Source organism: Pleuronectes platessa, chromosome 13 (genome assembly GCF_947347685.1).
Source record: "Pleuronectes platessa chromosome 13, fPlePla1.1, whole genome shotgun sequence".
Lineage (NCBI taxonomy): Eukaryota > Metazoa > Chordata > Actinopteri > Pleuronectiformes > Pleuronectidae > Pleuronectes > Pleuronectes platessa.
The window spans coordinates 6,682,490-6,699,475 of record NC_070638.1 but is presented as its reverse complement, the minus strand read 5'-3'; the positions used below and the strand labels follow the sequence as shown (position 1 = coordinate 6,699,475).

At 42.8% G+C, this 16,986-nt stretch overlaps 1 protein-coding gene across 2 annotated transcripts; it reads right to left on the bottom strand.

Annotated features, from left to right (window-relative positions):
• Positions 1 to 961: 961 nt before the first annotated feature.
• LOC128454169 (macrophage mannose receptor 1) lies at positions 962 to 15,570 on the bottom strand. 2 transcript variants are annotated; one of them, XM_053437447.1, is made up of 31 exons: positions 15,364 to 15,570; positions 14,611 to 14,967; positions 14,058 to 14,228; positions 13,672 to 13,827; positions 13,104 to 13,214; positions 12,816 to 12,953; positions 12,517 to 12,693; positions 9,257 to 9,408; positions 8,915 to 9,028; positions 8,528 to 8,643; positions 8,299 to 8,447; positions 8,006 to 8,205; positions 7,753 to 7,868; positions 7,538 to 7,610; positions 7,258 to 7,411; positions 6,742 to 6,780; positions 6,258 to 6,421; positions 6,089 to 6,150; positions 5,787 to 5,887; positions 5,499 to 5,641; positions 5,273 to 5,375; positions 4,830 to 4,957; positions 4,300 to 4,344; positions 4,103 to 4,205; positions 3,596 to 3,828; positions 3,123 to 3,288; positions 2,715 to 2,876; positions 2,489 to 2,605; positions 2,072 to 2,230; positions 1,698 to 1,727; positions 962 to 1,593 (listed from the first exon to the last, which is right to left on the bottom strand). In XM_053437447.1, exons 1-31 carry the CDS (start codon positions 15,464 to 15,466, stop codon positions 1,346 to 1,348), a joined length of 4,290 nt encoding a protein of 1,429 aa, XP_053293422.1. In that variant the 5' UTR covers positions 15,467 to 15,570; the 3' UTR covers positions 962 to 1,345. The 2 variants fall into 2 exon arrangements, with proteins under 2 accessions (XP_053293422.1, XP_053293423.1); XM_053437448.1 differs by lacking the exons at positions 962 to 1,593; positions 1,698 to 1,727; positions 2,072 to 2,230 and having other exon boundaries at positions 3,142 to 3,288.
• Between the last annotated feature and the right edge of the window lie 1,416 nt (positions 15,571 to 16,986).

Sequence of the window (16,986 nt, the reverse complement as noted above, 5' to 3'; positions counted from 1 at the left end):
CATTCTGTTGGTGCAAATCATTAAATATGTTAAACGAAGAATGTGTTAAGTTTTATTTTATTTTAAGATAAAAGCACCTGCCACAGTCATCAGTATTCAGATCACACATTTTGACAAATAATAATAATAATAGGTTGGATTTACGTCGCACCTGCCAACAGACCCACGGCTGCTTGACAGAGTTAGAAAAATAAATAAGTATTAAAAGACAATGTGTTAAATGATTTGAGGATAATTGCACCTATTTCACTTATTATTCAGACCATAATGACATGTATTTGACGATAACAGCACCTGCCTTGATTTTTACTATTCACACCACAAATGTTGTATTATAATAATAATCATAAAACAAACCAAGGACGGAAAACAATATAACTGCCCTTTCATGTAAACGGGTGAAACAGCGCCCCCGGGGTAATTACCGCCTGCAGCCAGCCTGTGTGGACAAAAGCGATACTGCACCTTTACCAACGACTGTCGATGGCCGAAGGAAACGCAGGTTACCTAAACCTAAACCTAAACCTAAACCTAAACCTAAACTTAAACCTAAACCTAAACCTAAACCTAGACTTAAACCTAAACTCTAAATTCTTCGATGGGCCTCACAACAAAGTTTAGAAAGTTAACAACTCACATTGGGCTAAATTACCAGATGAGTTAACATTAGCTTAGCTTGCTGTGATGCTAATGATGGAGTCTGACAGGAGATTTGTCAACAACACAGCTTGAATTACACCAGGAGCTTCTATGACATCGAGGCCAAATGGAGGAAGGAGAGGATAAACTTTGACTTTAAATAACGTGAGTCAGATTTGGTTAATGGTTAATGTCATTGAGTTGTATCTGTACACCTGAGCTAGCGGAGGTTTTAATGAAATGCTAGTAACTACCAGTCAGTAACCATTAGCCAAAGTGAAATCATTGGTTACCTGATAAGAAATAACGCAACAAGTGAAGATTGATTGTTTTTGCCAAGTTTAATGATCATTTTTACAGGGACAGGCTTAGAGATTTCAAATTAAAAGCAATGACCAGCATCTAGTGGGCATAAGCATAACGTGACATTCCTATACATTCAGTCATACATCAAAAAAGAAAAAGTAAAATACAAATTATTCCCAATGAGACATCCTAGAGCCTAAATTCTATTCCATGAGGTTAGACATCGTCAACTCAGCTGAAACTCACATTTAGTGACAAACTGTTAAATAACTGAATATAGACCGTATATAGTAAAAAAAAAGAAATTATAGCGAAACATAAAAGAAGCATCAATGTGTAATACATCAGTCGGGGATATACAGTACAGTGTATGTCCCACTAGATTATGCTACTTGATAAATCACAGAGCTATAATAGGCTCAGGGGTTTCCTCCTCTGCTTTCTCTATCAGTTTATTGGTGTCCACCACATCGGGCTGAGATCGTTCCCGGTTGAAGTACAGTGGATTGTCAAAGGTGGGTAACGAACCGGGGGACTTCTTGTAGATGAAAAATCCAACGGCCATCAGTGAAGACGCGATGGCAATGATCAGCACCACAATCAAGCTTGTGTGGACACGGCTGCGAGGATCCGGACCTTCGTGTTGTTCTGCACAGATTCAGTCCAAAGTGATCAGTCCGAACATTCCAAGACAAAATGTTACTTTGAATTGATCTCACTACACAAATTAAGGGGAAACATGTGTTACTTACCAGGTTTTGTGCCTGGATCAGTGGGCATCACTGACGGGGAAGAGGATAGGAATGGTTACATAATGAATCTCTCACGGAATATTTGCAATTTTAATCTATTCCACCCCTGCATCCAGGTCGATTTTTTCCATGATGATGGGCAAAGTAGTGAGGCTCTGCACCTATAAATTCAGGGGTAACCTTGACACATCCACTGTGCTTAGAAAGCAATATCCTCCGATATCGGCTAAAAAGCAAATATCTCCTAAGATCTAAAATGTGTTTTTTATTAGCTTTTTGCTAGTGTTTTCTATTGTTTTGTGTTACTGCATTGGCCTATGTAATGTAATTATTAAAATATATTCTTTTAAACTGCGTGGGTGTGATGATCATACCTTTACGAGTTTTACAGATGTATGGTCGCTCATCCCATTTGGTACCCCCTGATCGCCAAGTCCCATCTGAGGTTCTGATACTTCCAAAGTCCGAATCGGGCTCAGCTTCAGCCCAGTTGGTGTAGTCCAAGACGGTTTTATCCAACCACATCCATGTCCCTGTGCGCAACACAAACATATCCATATCATTAAGCAGCCGTATCTGCTAACTACACAAGGCAACACAAATAAAAGAGGTAAATTAAATTTTAGAAAATATTGTATTTGAGCTACAATTCAGTCAATTTGGTGTCTTTCTAGTTTAGCTCACTTTGATCAGCAGAACGTTTTTCATGATTGGTTTGTCTAATTTATTTTTTGTAAACTAATTTGAGCTATTAGAATCGTTTGAAATTATCTTTTTCTGAGTGTTAATACCTTTATGAGTTTTATACAGGCCGATCCAGAATGAGCTGTGGCTGTCTACAAATATTTCCACGTAGCTTTTGAGGAACTGTTGCTCAGAGGGATCTTCAATGCTAGCCAGGACTCCACCTTCACAAAAAAAAGAGACAGATTCAAGCAATTAATGGGCAAATATTGCAGCTTTTTCTCAGTCTATACTAGTGAGAGTGACGTTCTCTCTGAACTGAGTGTCTCTTACCATGCCGTACACAACTGCTAGCTGCATTTGCCCATTTAATCATCTCCATGATAAACAAATAACAGTAGCCCCTGAATGGCAGCCAAGAATAGCTCTGGTAGTACTGTACAATCTCTTCCGGGCAAACTCCGGGGAATTTGGTTGATTCTGTTGGTGCCACATCTGTGAGGAACAGAGATGGTGATGACATTCGATAAAAAACTTCACTAACTTGAACTATTGATCATTGTCATACAACAACATGTCTACAGTACCTCATGACAGTCACAGTTAAGGGATAGGTGAACAAGCAAACATCATTTTTACCTGTACTGTTTGTAACTCAGAATTTACAATGTAATCCTGCACAGTTTGAGTCTTCGAATGAATGGTGGACTGTATCAATTAATGTTTCTGGTCAACACGTACCAGTAGACTGAATACACACACTGTTCATGGTCCGATTGCAAAAAGCAGTCCTCCATTTTCCATCCAAGTCCAAGTACACACAAGGTTGGTCCCTTCTTGGTTCCTCGTCAGCCCAGTTGGCGAAGTTCAAGTGCCAGCCATCAACATACCTAAAATACCCCCCCGTCTGAAAGCAAGTGCGGATCACATTATTCAGCATGCTGCTAACATTCAACAACATTTGAAATACACTTCTATAAAGCACTAGCAACAGGTTAAACATATGGACAGTTTTATATTATTGTTGTAGCAGAATAGTCATATGTCTTGTGGAGGTTTTATGCCGACTGTCATGAAGCCAAAAATCTTGCTTAGTCAAATCTGCGATGTAGCTCAAGTTATATTACTAGAAGATGTTTTTAAGCTATGATTTCACTGGAACTGAGAGTTTTTGTGCAATAGTACAGACATTTTAGACATTTGCAGTATTTTACCTGCTGCTTGTTCAGTCCAATCCAAAGAGGAGCTTTGAGATTCATAGCCAGCAGTTCAACATAGGCCTGTGTCCATTCATTTCGCAGGTTAACCAGGTTGGCTTTATCATCTTCACAATGTCTCTGAGCATCGTCCCAGGTCAGATTTTGAGTCACAGCCTTAATGCTGTTGTTTCCCAGAGCTACGTAGATGCTAGGAACTACTGGTTCTGGTTTAGACGGGCTATTTGGGTCTGTAGAGAGCAAGACATTGAATGATTAGCTTATTCTTTCACATAATCATTTTTAGTCTTTATATTACTGCTAAAAATTACCAAAATAATGTTTCTAAATCTTACTCTTAATACATGGGCTGCAACTAAAGTAAACCTTGACTTTTGGGGACGAAAGGGTCTGTATAGCATTTGCACTTGGGGCCTCAATGTAATATACTATTCTAAAACAAAATGTTGCATGATCAGCTTTTAGGACATCGTCACTTTCAAAACACAGACTGGATGAACTCACCAAGATTTCGATGACAGACAAAACCATTGGAGTTATTGCAAGACTTAATCAACCATTTCCCTGTGCCAATGGAAGGATTGTTGTTCATCACAACGCAGTTTTCCTGGTAGAGTACAGATGAGTTTAAACAATTTCAGTTTTATTTCACTCCAACATGAACCTTTTAAATTAGTGTTTTTTGGTCCTTGAAATGTTACCTCAAGCCAATGTTGATGAAAGAACCCACGACGACGTAAATATTTCTACAGGAGACATTTTTTTAAATGAATATGCTGTTAAAAATACTTAATTTCTCAAGTACATCAATACTAAACTGAAAATTAGTGTTTCAATGCCATCTCTGTTTAGAAATGGGCTTCTTGTTTTGATTGTTCACCTTAAACACACACCCAAACTGTAATGATGCAGTGACAAACACTGATGCCCATTTCTTTATCATTGCAGCAACATGAGAAGTTAAGCCACTGTAGTTAAGAGAGACATAGGATTTATAGTTGGTAATGTCCCAGGAGAGATCCCATGTGAGGGGTCCCTCCAGGGTTTCTATGTATTTTTACCCTGTTAAAAGGGTTTTTAGTAGTTTTTCCTCACTCTTGCCGAGGGTTAAGGACAGAGGATGTCACACCCTGTTAAAGCCCTATGAGACGAATTGTAATTTGTGAATATGGGCTATGCAAATAAAATTTGATTGATTGATAATGTACATGACAGTTTTACATATACTTACACCATATCCCCAGTTGGTGTATCGCCTTGGCTTTCCATCCGTCCAGTAAAATCCCTCCTGTCTTTTACTATTCAAACCTATCCACAGATCTGCAGATCCTACTGTAACCATTGTAGTGATAAGAAATGCTGAAAGATTTCAAAGATAGGAGTTAGGTAAGGTATCTGTTTTCCAGTCAGAGTTAGATGCCAGGTTAGGGTTAGCTGAAAATTCTGTTAGGGTTAGCACACCTAATAGAAGGGTAAAATACATTGTTTTTGCAGGAATATGATTAATTAACAGCATAACTCAGGATCCTTTTTCTAGCATAGACCCCCCCCCCCAAATGAGTTATATTTCTCAGTTGTTTCCCAAAGGTCGAGAATGAACTTTCACACTATATTTAACACTTGATTGTATATGATTGTGATCATCACAAATACATAAACAGAAATGGACCAAACCTTGCACACGTCTCGTAGGAATAGAGACCAAATTTCCTCCAATGTTTATGCAGTGTTTTCTTGCTTCTTCCCAGTTGATGCTCCGGCTATTGATGCTATAACACTGCAGACAGCAAATGAAGACATTTTTGTCCCTCTACAACCAAGCGCTATGATTTTTTTGATTAAGCGTCTGCACTTTCTTTCCCACAAACAAACTCTATTAAGTCTGACAGTGAATTCCAACCTTCGAGTCAAATTTAGTCCACCTAATGGGGCAGCCGCCTACAGGAGGAACCGTGGGGGCCACGGTAGTGTTGGCAGGTGCTGAGCCTCCTCGTTTACAAATGGACATGTGCTCTTGGCCACAATTGATGGAACGCCAGAAACCTGTGAGCACAGCAGAGATACAATGAAACACATTTCACCAGTAACATTTTACTCGTCATTTATTTATTTCATCATATACAATGACACCTTAAATTTAACTTCCTTTTATTTGTTATTTGCTCTGAAGCTGTTTTGGTGTACTCACCCATATAATAAGTCATGGATACACAGTTCTCATCAAAGGCATCAGCAGTAGGTTGATTTTCATCCCATTGTTGCACTGACAGGGAAGTGCCATCCATCCACCTTTAAGCACACACAAAAATGTGTTCTGTACTCATGTAAACAATCACCTGACACCAGATCCTTTTTAATCCATAAACCCCATTCATGTAAATATCACGTCACCTGAAGCTACGGATGCACATGCTTTAATGTTACTGTGACTTTAATCCTTGAAAATTACATGGAGGCCCAAGAGTTTTGTCTTGGTTCATTAATACTCACCAAAATGACCCGTCAAGATCCACAGACATACCAATATAACATTGCAAATAGCCTCTGGATATCTGTGAAAGCACACACAGAAACACACAGAAGCTTTAATAAATGAAAAAAATCTTGTTATTAAAATGCCAAATTTGAGTGTTGTTTACCAAACAGACAAAATACTGACCTGTTTCCATAAGAAGATGTTTTCCTCTCTAGTGCTGATAGATACCAAGTCGCCATGCCTCTGCTTACAGTAGTGACGAGCCTCTTCCATGGGCATTGACAATCTGTTGAGGAAATACTGACTCCCTCTCCACAAAAGCCATCCATCTGAAGTGGTGTTGTAATCTGCAAGAAACATTGAACTTTGGCCTCCTACTGAGTGTAGACAACATAAAAATGCTAATTTGTAATATTATTAAAAAATAGAGACAGACATTTTTTGAATCGCCTGCTATTAACAGGAAACATTGCAGCAATTCAAAATGCAAGCCACGTACAGTATCGCTTTAAGTAATCTATATCTAAAAAGGTTTTATGAAAGAATATATAGACCCTACTAACACCTAGAGTCAACTGTAGGAAATGTTGTGCTACTAGCCAGAATTACTTTAAAGGTGTTCATGCGAGATGTTTTGTGTGTCTGTGGCTTTACGATGTCAACTTACCCACTGTGGTGGCGTTCGGAGGGGGTTTTGGAGTCACTCCTGCACAGACACAAACAGCTGTCAATGTCAATCACAATGAAGCTAAAACAAAGCTAACAAAGCAAACATTCCTACTACTACAGCACTTATTAATATTCAATATGACACTTGCTGTGTGATCTAGCACTGTGGGGGAATGGAGCTCATGATAGCATCATTAGCAGTTTGGTTCCCCATGCTTTGATCTGGTTTAGTATAGCAATAGTAAAAAATGTCTGCATTCCAAACAGCTCTGCCATAAATTCTTTTTTTTACAAATATAATGTTTACTTTTGAACGACACTGTCAGAGAGGTATTAGGTTAATTGTATGTTTATTTTTGGGGTTGTTGATTCCTTTCTTTAACATGTTTGAGTTCATGAAATATGTAACATGGGGGAAGCTTATAGAATGGGCGAAGGCACAAAGTTTACGATTAATTTCTCTTCAGAAGAGACGAACTATAAGCATTTAGTTCATATTCTTTCTCAACTGTACCTGCGCGGATCTGGCACAGCCAGTCATTGTAACTCTCACAGTTCACATCATTCCAGGACCCGGACTCATCCCGGTGTTTAATAACGAATACAGCACATGATTCTGCATTATTAAAGTTGTTAGGCTCTCCTTCCTGCCAGTGCTGGAAGTTTAACTGTGAACAAAACAAAACAAAAAATAATATGCTCATAGTAAATAAGAATAAAATACATGTACAGAAAAAATGCTGAGATATGTTTGAGTTATGAAATTAGTTTTAAACGTATAAAACACAACTAACCGGAGATCCATCGCTCCATGTATAACCGGTGCTTGTATCAGGAACATGAAGCCCAATCCAGGCCTTTCCATGGCTACAGTACGATTGAAAAAACACACATCAATAATCTGACCATCTAACATTTCACAAAGGGTGACATTCACTGCTGAAATAATACTTTGGATATCAGGGTTGTGTTCATCATCGGGTTCGAATTGTATTTAGTCGACTCATACCGTGCCACTAGTAGCTCCGCTGTGCTGTGGATGCTGAGCAGATCTCCTCCAATGGCCCGACAGTAATCCTTGGCCTCAAACCATGTCTTCTCAAGTGCCCGGGGCCCTGTAAAAAACTTCAAGACAAGAGGTGTAGGTTTGAAATTAAGTCGGCCAGATAAGGACAGTAGTATCGTGGGAAGATTTATAATCGTTGAATCATCATTTCACTTGTCTACCGTAGCCTGACTTTTGTATTTAGCTGTTGATGTACCTTAGCGCAGACGTTTCTTGTGCCCACTCGTGTCCAACCTTCAGCACACTGAAGAGCAGTTTGAGTGGGAGGTGGGGCGGTTACAACTGCCCCCTCGGCCAGGTGTTTGCAGATGTATTTTTCCTGGTTGGTGCAGGGCAGCAGATCCCAGAGTCCAGCCAAAATCCCAGTTGTCATTGCAACACAACCCTGTCGGTAACCTTGAGTGTTTGAACGAAAAATGATCTAATGTAAATGATGGCGTTTGCCGTTCATCTCTACTGACTTAAGATGGGTTTCATATTTGTTCATACCTGGCATCTCGGCGTTCCAGTGTGTAAACAACACAGAGTCTCTGTTGGTCCACACAAACTCATCAAGGTCCTTCTGGTTCGAGAGCCCAAGCCAGAAGTATTTCTCTGGTCTCAACCCCACCAAGCTCACAAGGAAGGCATTATCCACCCTGGAAATATTTACACGTTTATTGAATATTATGAAGCAAACACTTGATTGCACTAGCATCACATGAAGAAAATGTCCTACCCATTTGAAACATCAGCTAAGTAGGAGCCTGAGCTCTTGCAGCCATCTTTAGCTTCATCAAAGGTCTTGGTCTCAGCTCCGACAAAGTAGCAGTAGGAACCATGTCTTTTCCAACCCTGTTGGAAATCGAGCTTGGATCAAACTGTGTTGAAGGACTGAATATCCATTCTGTTGTTAAATACCTGGATCTGCAACCCAGGTGTTTAAATACAATTCTAAAGTTGTTCAAAGATAAATCTATATTATCTGGAGATGCATACTATATATATGCAGAATTTACAGATGATGACTGAATCAACCAGTTACTTTTTACATTTCAGTTTGAGTCTTAAACACACACCCTCTTTAGCCACATGCTTTTTCATATAGCATGTAATCTTCACTCACCGCTTTGCAGCCTATGTCCAGATCTACTTCTTTTCCAGTGGGCTCAGTTTCACTCTGCTTCATACAGATGAAGCCGTGTTTCTCATCACACGAGCGATCGGCCCAGTTCCCATTCTGAAAGAAGAAAGCACCACTAAAACATAAATACTTTTTAGATTTACTGGGTAGATAATCTACACACGTTTAAGCCTCATACATAAATGTTTAGATTTTGTCGGTGCAAACCGAATAAGTACGAATTATGATGTGAGCTGACACGTCCCCCATGTATGATGTGTTCATGCGCACATTTATGAATACAAGGATTTATATGCGCCATTATACCCACATAATGCTTTTTACCTCCCCCCTGATGAGAACACAGTCCTCTGTCTCAGTAGACATCGGTTTCCCATACTCCCAGCTGGTAAAGCTGACTGCAGAGTGGTCGCTCCAGTCAAACAGCCCCTCTGTCGTCCTGTCATTCAGTCCAATCCAAAGCTCGTCGTCGGATGCTATAGACATGGACATCAAAGAGTTGTATATGCTTTTTACATCGTATTTGATTATCTCATCGTCATCCGCTTATCCGGGGTCGGGTCGCGGGGGGAGCAGCTCAAGCAGGGGGCCCCAGACTTCCCTTTCCCGGGCCACATTGACCAGCTCTGACGGGGGGATCCCGAGGCGTTCCCAGGCCAGTGTTGAGATATAATCTCTCCACCTAGTCCTGGGTCTTCCCCGAGGTCTCCTCCCCACTGGACGTGCCTGAAACACCTCCCAAGGGAGGCGCCCAGTGGGCATCCATACCAGATGCCCGAACCACCTCAGCTGACTCCTTTCTAAGTAAAGGAGCAGCGGCTCTGATCCGAGTCCCTCACGGATGACTGAGCTTCTCACCCTATCCCTGAGGGAGACGCCAGCCACCCTTCTGAGAAAACTCATCTCGGCCGCTTGTACCCGCGATCTCGTCCTTTCGGTCATCACCCAGCCCTCATGACCATAGGTGAGGATAGGAACGAAGATCGACCGGTAGATCGAGAGCTTTGCCTTGCGGCTCAGCTCTCTTTTCGTTACAACGGTGCGGTAAAGCGAACGCAATACCGCCCCCGATGCTCCGATTCTCCGGCCAATCTCACGCTCCATAGTACCCTCACTCGCGAACAAGACCCCGAGGTACTTGAACTCCTTCACTTGGGCTAAGGACTCATTTCCTACCCGGAGTAAGCAATCCATCGGTTTCCTGCTAAGAGTCATGGCCTCAGATTTAGCGGTGCTGATCCTCATCCCAGCCGCTTCACACTCGGCCGCCAGCCAATCCAGTGAGTGCTGAAGGTCACAAGCCGATGATCCAATGAGGACCACATCATCCGCAAAAAGCAGTGACGAGATCCTCAGACCACCGAACTGCAACCCCTCCCCACCACGACTACGCCTCGATATCCTGTCCATGTATATCACAAACAGGATTGGTGACAAGGCGCAGCCCTGGCGGAGACCAGCACCCACTGAGAACGAAACTGACTGGCTGCCGAGGACCCGAACACAGCTCTCGCTTTGGGAGTACAGAGATTGGATGGCCCTGAGGAGAGACCCCCTTACCCCATACTCCCGCAGCACCTCCCACAGATTCTCCCGGGGGACCGGGTCATACGCCTTCTCCAGATCCACAAAACACAAGTGGACCGGATGGGCATACTCCCAGGCCCCCTCCAGGATCCTTGCGAGAGTGAAGAGCTGGTCCGTAGTTCCACGTCCGGGGCGAAAACCGCATTGTTCCTCTTCAATCTGAGGTTCGACGATCGGCCGAACCCTCCTTTCCAGCACCTTGGAGTAGACTTTACCAGGGAGGCTGAGAAGTGTGATACCCCGATAATTGGTACACACTCTCTGGTCCCCCTTTTTGAACAGGGGAACCACCACCCCGGTTTGCCACTCCTTTGGCACTGTACCCGACTCCCACGCGATGTTGAATAGGCGTGTCAACCATGACAGCCCCTCAACACCCAGAGCCTTTAGCATTTCTGGCCGGATCTCATCAATCCCTGGGGCTTTGCCACTGCGGAGATGTTTGACTACCTCAGTGACCTCCACCAGGGAAATTGACGACGAAACACCATCAACCTCGAGCTCTGCCTCCAACATAGAGGGCGTGTTATTCGGATTCAGGAGTTCCTCAAAGTGTTCCTTCCAACGTCCGACGACCTCCTCAGTTGAGGTCAACAGAGTCCCATCCTTACTGTACACAGCTTGGATGGTTCCCCGTTTCCCCCTCCTGAGGTGCCGGATAGTCTTCCAGAAACCCTTTGGTGCCGACCGAAAGTCCTTCTCCATGACCTCTCCGAACTTCTCCCACACCCGCTGCTTAGCCTCCGACACGGCAGCAGCTGCAGCCCTTCGGGCCTGTCGGTACCCTGCAACCGAGTCAGGAGTCCTCCAGGATATCATATCCCGGAAGGCCTCCTTCTTCAATCGGACGGCTTCCCTGACCACCGGTGTCCACCACGGTGTCCGAGGGTTACCGCCCCTTGAGGAACCTAAGACCCTGAGGCCACAGCTAGCCGCCGCAGCTTCAGCAATGGAGGCTTTGAACACTGCCCACTCCGGCTCAATGTCCCCAACCTCCACAGGAATGCCAGAAAAACTCCGCCGGAGGTGTGAGTTGAAGATACCTAGGAAGGGGGCCTCCTCCAGACGTTCCCAGTTCACCCGCACTACTCATTTGGGCTTACCAGGTCTATCCGGAAATTTCCCCCATTCCCTGATCCAACTCACAACCAGATGGTGGTCGGTTGACAGTCCCGCCCCTCTCTTTACCCGAGTGTCCAAAACATGCGGCCTCAGATCAGATGACACGATCACAAAATCGATCATTGATCTTCGGCCTAGGGTACTCTGGTACCAGGTACACTTATGAGCACCCTTATGTTCGAACATGGTGTTTGTTATGGATAATCCATGACTAGCACAGAAGTCCAATAACAAACGACCGCTCGGGTTCAGATCAGGGAGGCCGTTCCTCCCCACCACGCCTCTCCAGGTATCTCCATCGTTGCTGTTTGGTGCATACGCACAAACAACAGTCAGAGTTTTCCCCCCTACAACCCTTAGGCGCAGGGAGGCGACCCTCTCGTCTACCGGGATAAACTCCAACACCGCGGCGCTCAGCCGGGGATTTATGAGTATCCCCACACCCGCCCGGCGCCTCACGCCCTTGGCAACTCCGGAGAAGAATAGAGTCCAACCCTTATCCAGGAGTACGGTACCAGAGCCGAGACTGTGCGTGGAGGTAAGCCCCACCAGATGTAACTGGTAGCGCTCCACCTCCTTCACAAGCTCCGGTTCCTTTCCCCACAGCGAGGTGACGTTCCACGTCCCCAGAGCCAGCTTCTGTCGCCCGGGTCTGGTCCGTCGAGACCCCTGACCTTCGCTGCCACCCATGTGGCTGCGCACCAGACCCCAACGGGTCTTCCCACAGGTGGTGGGCCCATGAGATGAAGAGAGGGGGGGTGCCACGTATTTGATTATTATTTGTTTAAATCATCCCACAGCAAAAAATAGACTCGCACAATCTTGATTGTTTGAGAACATTGGACTGTCTTCATACCCGTGGCCTCCTCACTTACCAAATCCAAGTTGAGAGATGACAAAGCTTTGGTCCTCCACGTTGCGGATGCCGACCAAGTCTCCTCGCTCTTTGCGGCACTCTCTCTGTGCATCTGACCACGTTTGTAAAGAGCGCTGAAGGAGGAAGCAGTGACCACTGTAGGGAATCCATGGGCTTGCACAAAATCCTTGCTCAACTGATGATAAAAAAGAACATAGATAGAATACAAATATGAGGGATTGAATGACTGATCTTGTACTGTGGGTGTATTACAACAAAATGCCAGTAGCGAGAGGAGGGATGAATATTCTTGTGTACTTTGGGGGGGAGTGGGTGGGACCATGTCTTTGTAGCAGACATAGCCCAGTCTCTTCACACAGGATGAACTTTGCCACAAGTGCTGCCCGACAGTTTCAAGAAATCCACAGTTGTGTCCTGGATTATGAAGTGGGTTTCCTTCAGAAGGAAAAAAAGAAATGATGGTTTAACATGAGGTTGCTTCTGCAAAGTAGTGGACATTCAGATACATTATATCGCATCACTGATGCTTTGCTTTTATCCTCACTGAAATATGTTATTAGATAACTGATTTCATGCAAGACTTACCTTCACTCCATCTCAAGTAGCGGAAAGGCTTCCCATTGGACCACTGCCAGCCGTGCTCTGGGTCCAGAACCACCCCGATCCAGAGTTTATATTTCCCAGATCCTACCAGTGCTGTGTGTGGTAGAGAGGGACGACGGAAAGGAAATAGACAGGGTAAAGAAATTGTTCCTCTTTTTCACACGGTTCCGCTTTTTGATGCGTAATAACAAATCCACAAAAAGGCAGAAAAAAAAGTCAAACGATCACAAGCCTGCGAACCGTGTCTCTTTTATCGGGTTGAATAATATCATTTTATTTGTTTCAGGCTTTAGAAATCAAGAAACGTGATCTTTGTGTCAGTGCAGGAAACGAACGGAACAAAAACTTTAACATTTGTGTTTTTTCTTTTAATGATGTTCTCTCAATTTAAGTAAAGGGTAAAGTGTTTCCAACACAATGTAATGATTAAGGGTTCTTTAATTTAACAGAACATTTCAATTTACAACAGAATAGCTGGTTTGCGTGTAAGCAAACAAACCCCTTAATATCTGTTTCAGTAACAGTCAAAATCCACCGGGTGGCACCTTACCTGAGATAAAAGCCTGTTCATTGGGATCTGAGACACTAACCAGGGTGGCGCCCTGTTGTTTGCAGCTGACCTGAGCCTGCGGCCATGTTAGAGCTGACTGAGTGTTGAGCTGGTAATATGATCCTGTTACCAGGTTTTTCGCCCAGTTGTCCTTGACTGAGGATTGATACAGAAATATGGCAAACAACAAGCTATAGTTAGTCTAACATTTAAATGAATCATCCAAAAGCAACCAAAACATTTATGTAGAATTGGGTTAGGGGTCTAACAAAGTGGTGAGTTAAGAATAGTCTTCCTAAAGATGCATGTATTGCTTACATATACAAGATTCATTCATTCCTTCCTACTCACTGTCGCAAGATTTGGGTCCTGAAAACAGTACTCACCGGAAGTCGGGCAGTATCCCCACTGCTCATGTTCATATTTAGTTTCAACTGAACACCAAAGTCGCATTGTTGAGGAGTCGTACGTGGTGCACTCCCCAAACCACCGGTCCTTGTACAGGAAGGGAAACATGCAGACTTTGCCAAACGCATTTCCTTCAAGTGAATAAAGTTCTAAAAGATAAAAATTTGAGTTTGGTCAAATAACATCTGCTTCAATTGCACAAATGTTTCAGCATGGGTGTATTGTTAAGCCATTATTTGAGGACATACTTAACTCATTTGCTTGTTGCATTCACTATTTATTTACTCGAGACATCCACAGACAAAGTTTAATGTCAAGAATCTTGATAAATTGTTGTGCTTGATTAAATCTAAACAGTTCTGTATGAATCAATACGTGTTGTGATTAGTTATTTGATAAGTCCAGTAATAATCTGCCCATGGGGGCCTATTGCAGCCAAACAGAATCATATGAGAAAATTTAGACCGTGGTCTTCACTGTCATGGCTATACAATACTAGTTCCCTCCAAAGCAGTGGTTTCCATACTATACCTCTGTATGTTCTTGAGCAGGCACCACTGGATGTCCCCTGGATTGTGAAGAGGTTATTAGGCCCAACCGTTTTGGAGAGAGCAATGGATTCGTCGGCTTTGACTTCAATGTAGAGCTCTTTGCCTTTCAGGGCGATCATTGTGTTATTCTTGCATTCCCACTTCTGGAGGTCGGTTTTGTCGTCACAGTCGTAGAGGCTCACTTCGCTCCCCACACTTTTACCCTGCGCTCCCAGGCACTTTTTGGTCGTGGGAGCGAAAAGCCGATTACCGGTCGTCCAGCGGACATCAAGGCAACGGGTAAATTTTTTCAACAGGCAAAACCCAGTGGCCTTGTTGGTGAGGGTGAATGGGGCATCTGTGGAGAGTATACACTTATAAAGTTGAATAAAATCAGTTAAAATTATGCTCCACACCATCATATTTGGACCAGCATGCATCACCTGCATAGGCTTATATGCTATTTGTATTTCAAACTTGCCTTGTAATAAATCTTAAAGAATTTCTGAAAACAGAAAGATACATATTGAAGCTTCTCTCTTTAATAACATGCTTCCTGTTCAACTTTAACAGACTAGAGTTGCATTCACAGCCTCCTTGAAACAAACCCGTCAGTCAGTGCAGTTTTTAGCATCCTAAATACAAATTAAACCAAAGGTCTCATAGAAGATATCCATTTGTCATCAACCCGATTTCGTTTTTTGAATCTTTCCCCACAAAATGCAGAATAATCAACATCGAGTTCATACTGTACCGTTTGCTGTTGAACAGTGAGATGTTAGGACGAAGAGCACGAAGGCTCCTAGCGTTATCCTTGGGGTGAGCATTCTTCTGGTAAGTCTCACAGCAGCAGACATTGTCCACGCGTTGCAAGTATAGGACTTATGAGCGTGACCGTGAAATGGAGGGAATCTTAATAGCACACCCTTTTCATTGAGTAAGTGTCAAGTTTCTGATTGGCACATTTCAACAGTTTGCTACTAGTGAAACAAAAAAGTGTGTTTGTGTGTGTGTGGGGGGGGGGGGGGAGGGGGTTGGGAGGGAAGTAGGGACAACATACACACATTCACTTTTTTTTTTCTCACACAGATGTCAAACTCCAGAAAGGACAACAACTGGCCCCATTCACTTCCTGTCCAGTGGAGAAGGAAGAAAGACGTTATGAAGAGATCCGTCGTGATCATGACTCTTCAGATTTAGTTGTCCAGACCAACGCCTGTACAGACTTTTATAACTTAAAGCTTTCGGCGAATACTACAACTGCACTGACCTGTTTCTCTTGGTTGTCTTGTCTCTTTGAATCTATCGTTGCATGATTATGAGCTCTAACCACAGTTGAGCCACACAGTCCGTGGAAATACACGTTTTCTACTCCTCAAAATTTATGCTGTAAAAGTAGGACAATCGAGAAATATCTGCAGAAGAAGACACGGTAGATGGCGGTAATGCACCTTGACGTTGGTGAACCTGCCTACAAACCCAACAATGAAGAAGAATTTATTTTGTCAAGATCTCTTTTCTACTTAGTATTTTTGATTTTCATCACAAAACCCCTTTATTGCAAAAAAATGTTTTTCTGTTTTTGTTACCCTGTGTGCGTTTGTGTCCAGAATTCAATAATATTTCAAAACATGATCAAAACTATAATACAAATGTGTCCTTGTGGAGGAACTAAAATCATGTAAAGAGACAAAAAGTGTGACTGATAACATGTACATGTTCTATTGTCGGTGTAAGCATTCACTGGTTAGTTGTGGGATTATGAGACTAGGTTAGTAGAGTGATATTTCATTGTTGCTGATTAGGAACATTTTGTGCAACCTGAGTGTAACAACACAATATCCTGTTTTGGGGCAGAGGCTTTAAGATGTTGAGGTTTGTTCTCCAGCTCTTCCTTAACATCTATTATAGCATTTTGTATTCTCACTTCCTCTTTGGTTATTCTCCTTTTTGCTTAAATTAGCAACTGCAAAGACTGCTCTTATACAGGAAGAGAAGCGACTAGTGCACAATGATAAAGCATTGTTGGTGTTGGTTATCACTGTTGTCCTGTTTGTGTATGCTTGTGTGTGTGTGCGCATGTCTATCTGTTGTTATGAAGGCCAATTTTGGTTCCATACCAGTATTGTGAGGACATTTTGACTTTGCGAGAACATTTTGCAAAGTCTTCACAAATTCAATAGACTGATTGAGGGTTAAGACTTGTCATCTTGACTTGAGCAACTTGTGACAGACATTTTATTCATTACATTTGATTATTAATGTTGTTTAAAATACATAATAATCAATCAAGTCATCGGGAAAATAATTTACAGACATTAAAAGTGACTGTTTCCTACAGAACACAGTGTTTAATGATGTAAAAATACAAATGAGG

Excerpts from the sequence above, each read along its gene's own strand:
- LOC128454169 (XM_053437447.1), bottom strand. The coding sequence starts at position 15,466 with ATGTCTGCTGCTGTGAGACTTACCAGAAGAATGCTCACCCCAAGGATA. Across the intron at positions 13,215-13,671 it reads TGAACAGGCTTTTATCTCAG|CACTGGTAGGATCTGGGAAA; the intron begins GTAAGGTGCCAC and ends TACCACACACAG. Across the intron at positions 12,694-12,815 it reads CCCACCCACTCCCCCCCAAA|TTGAGCAAGGATTTTGTGCA; the intron begins GTACACAAGAAT and ends TTTTATCATCAG.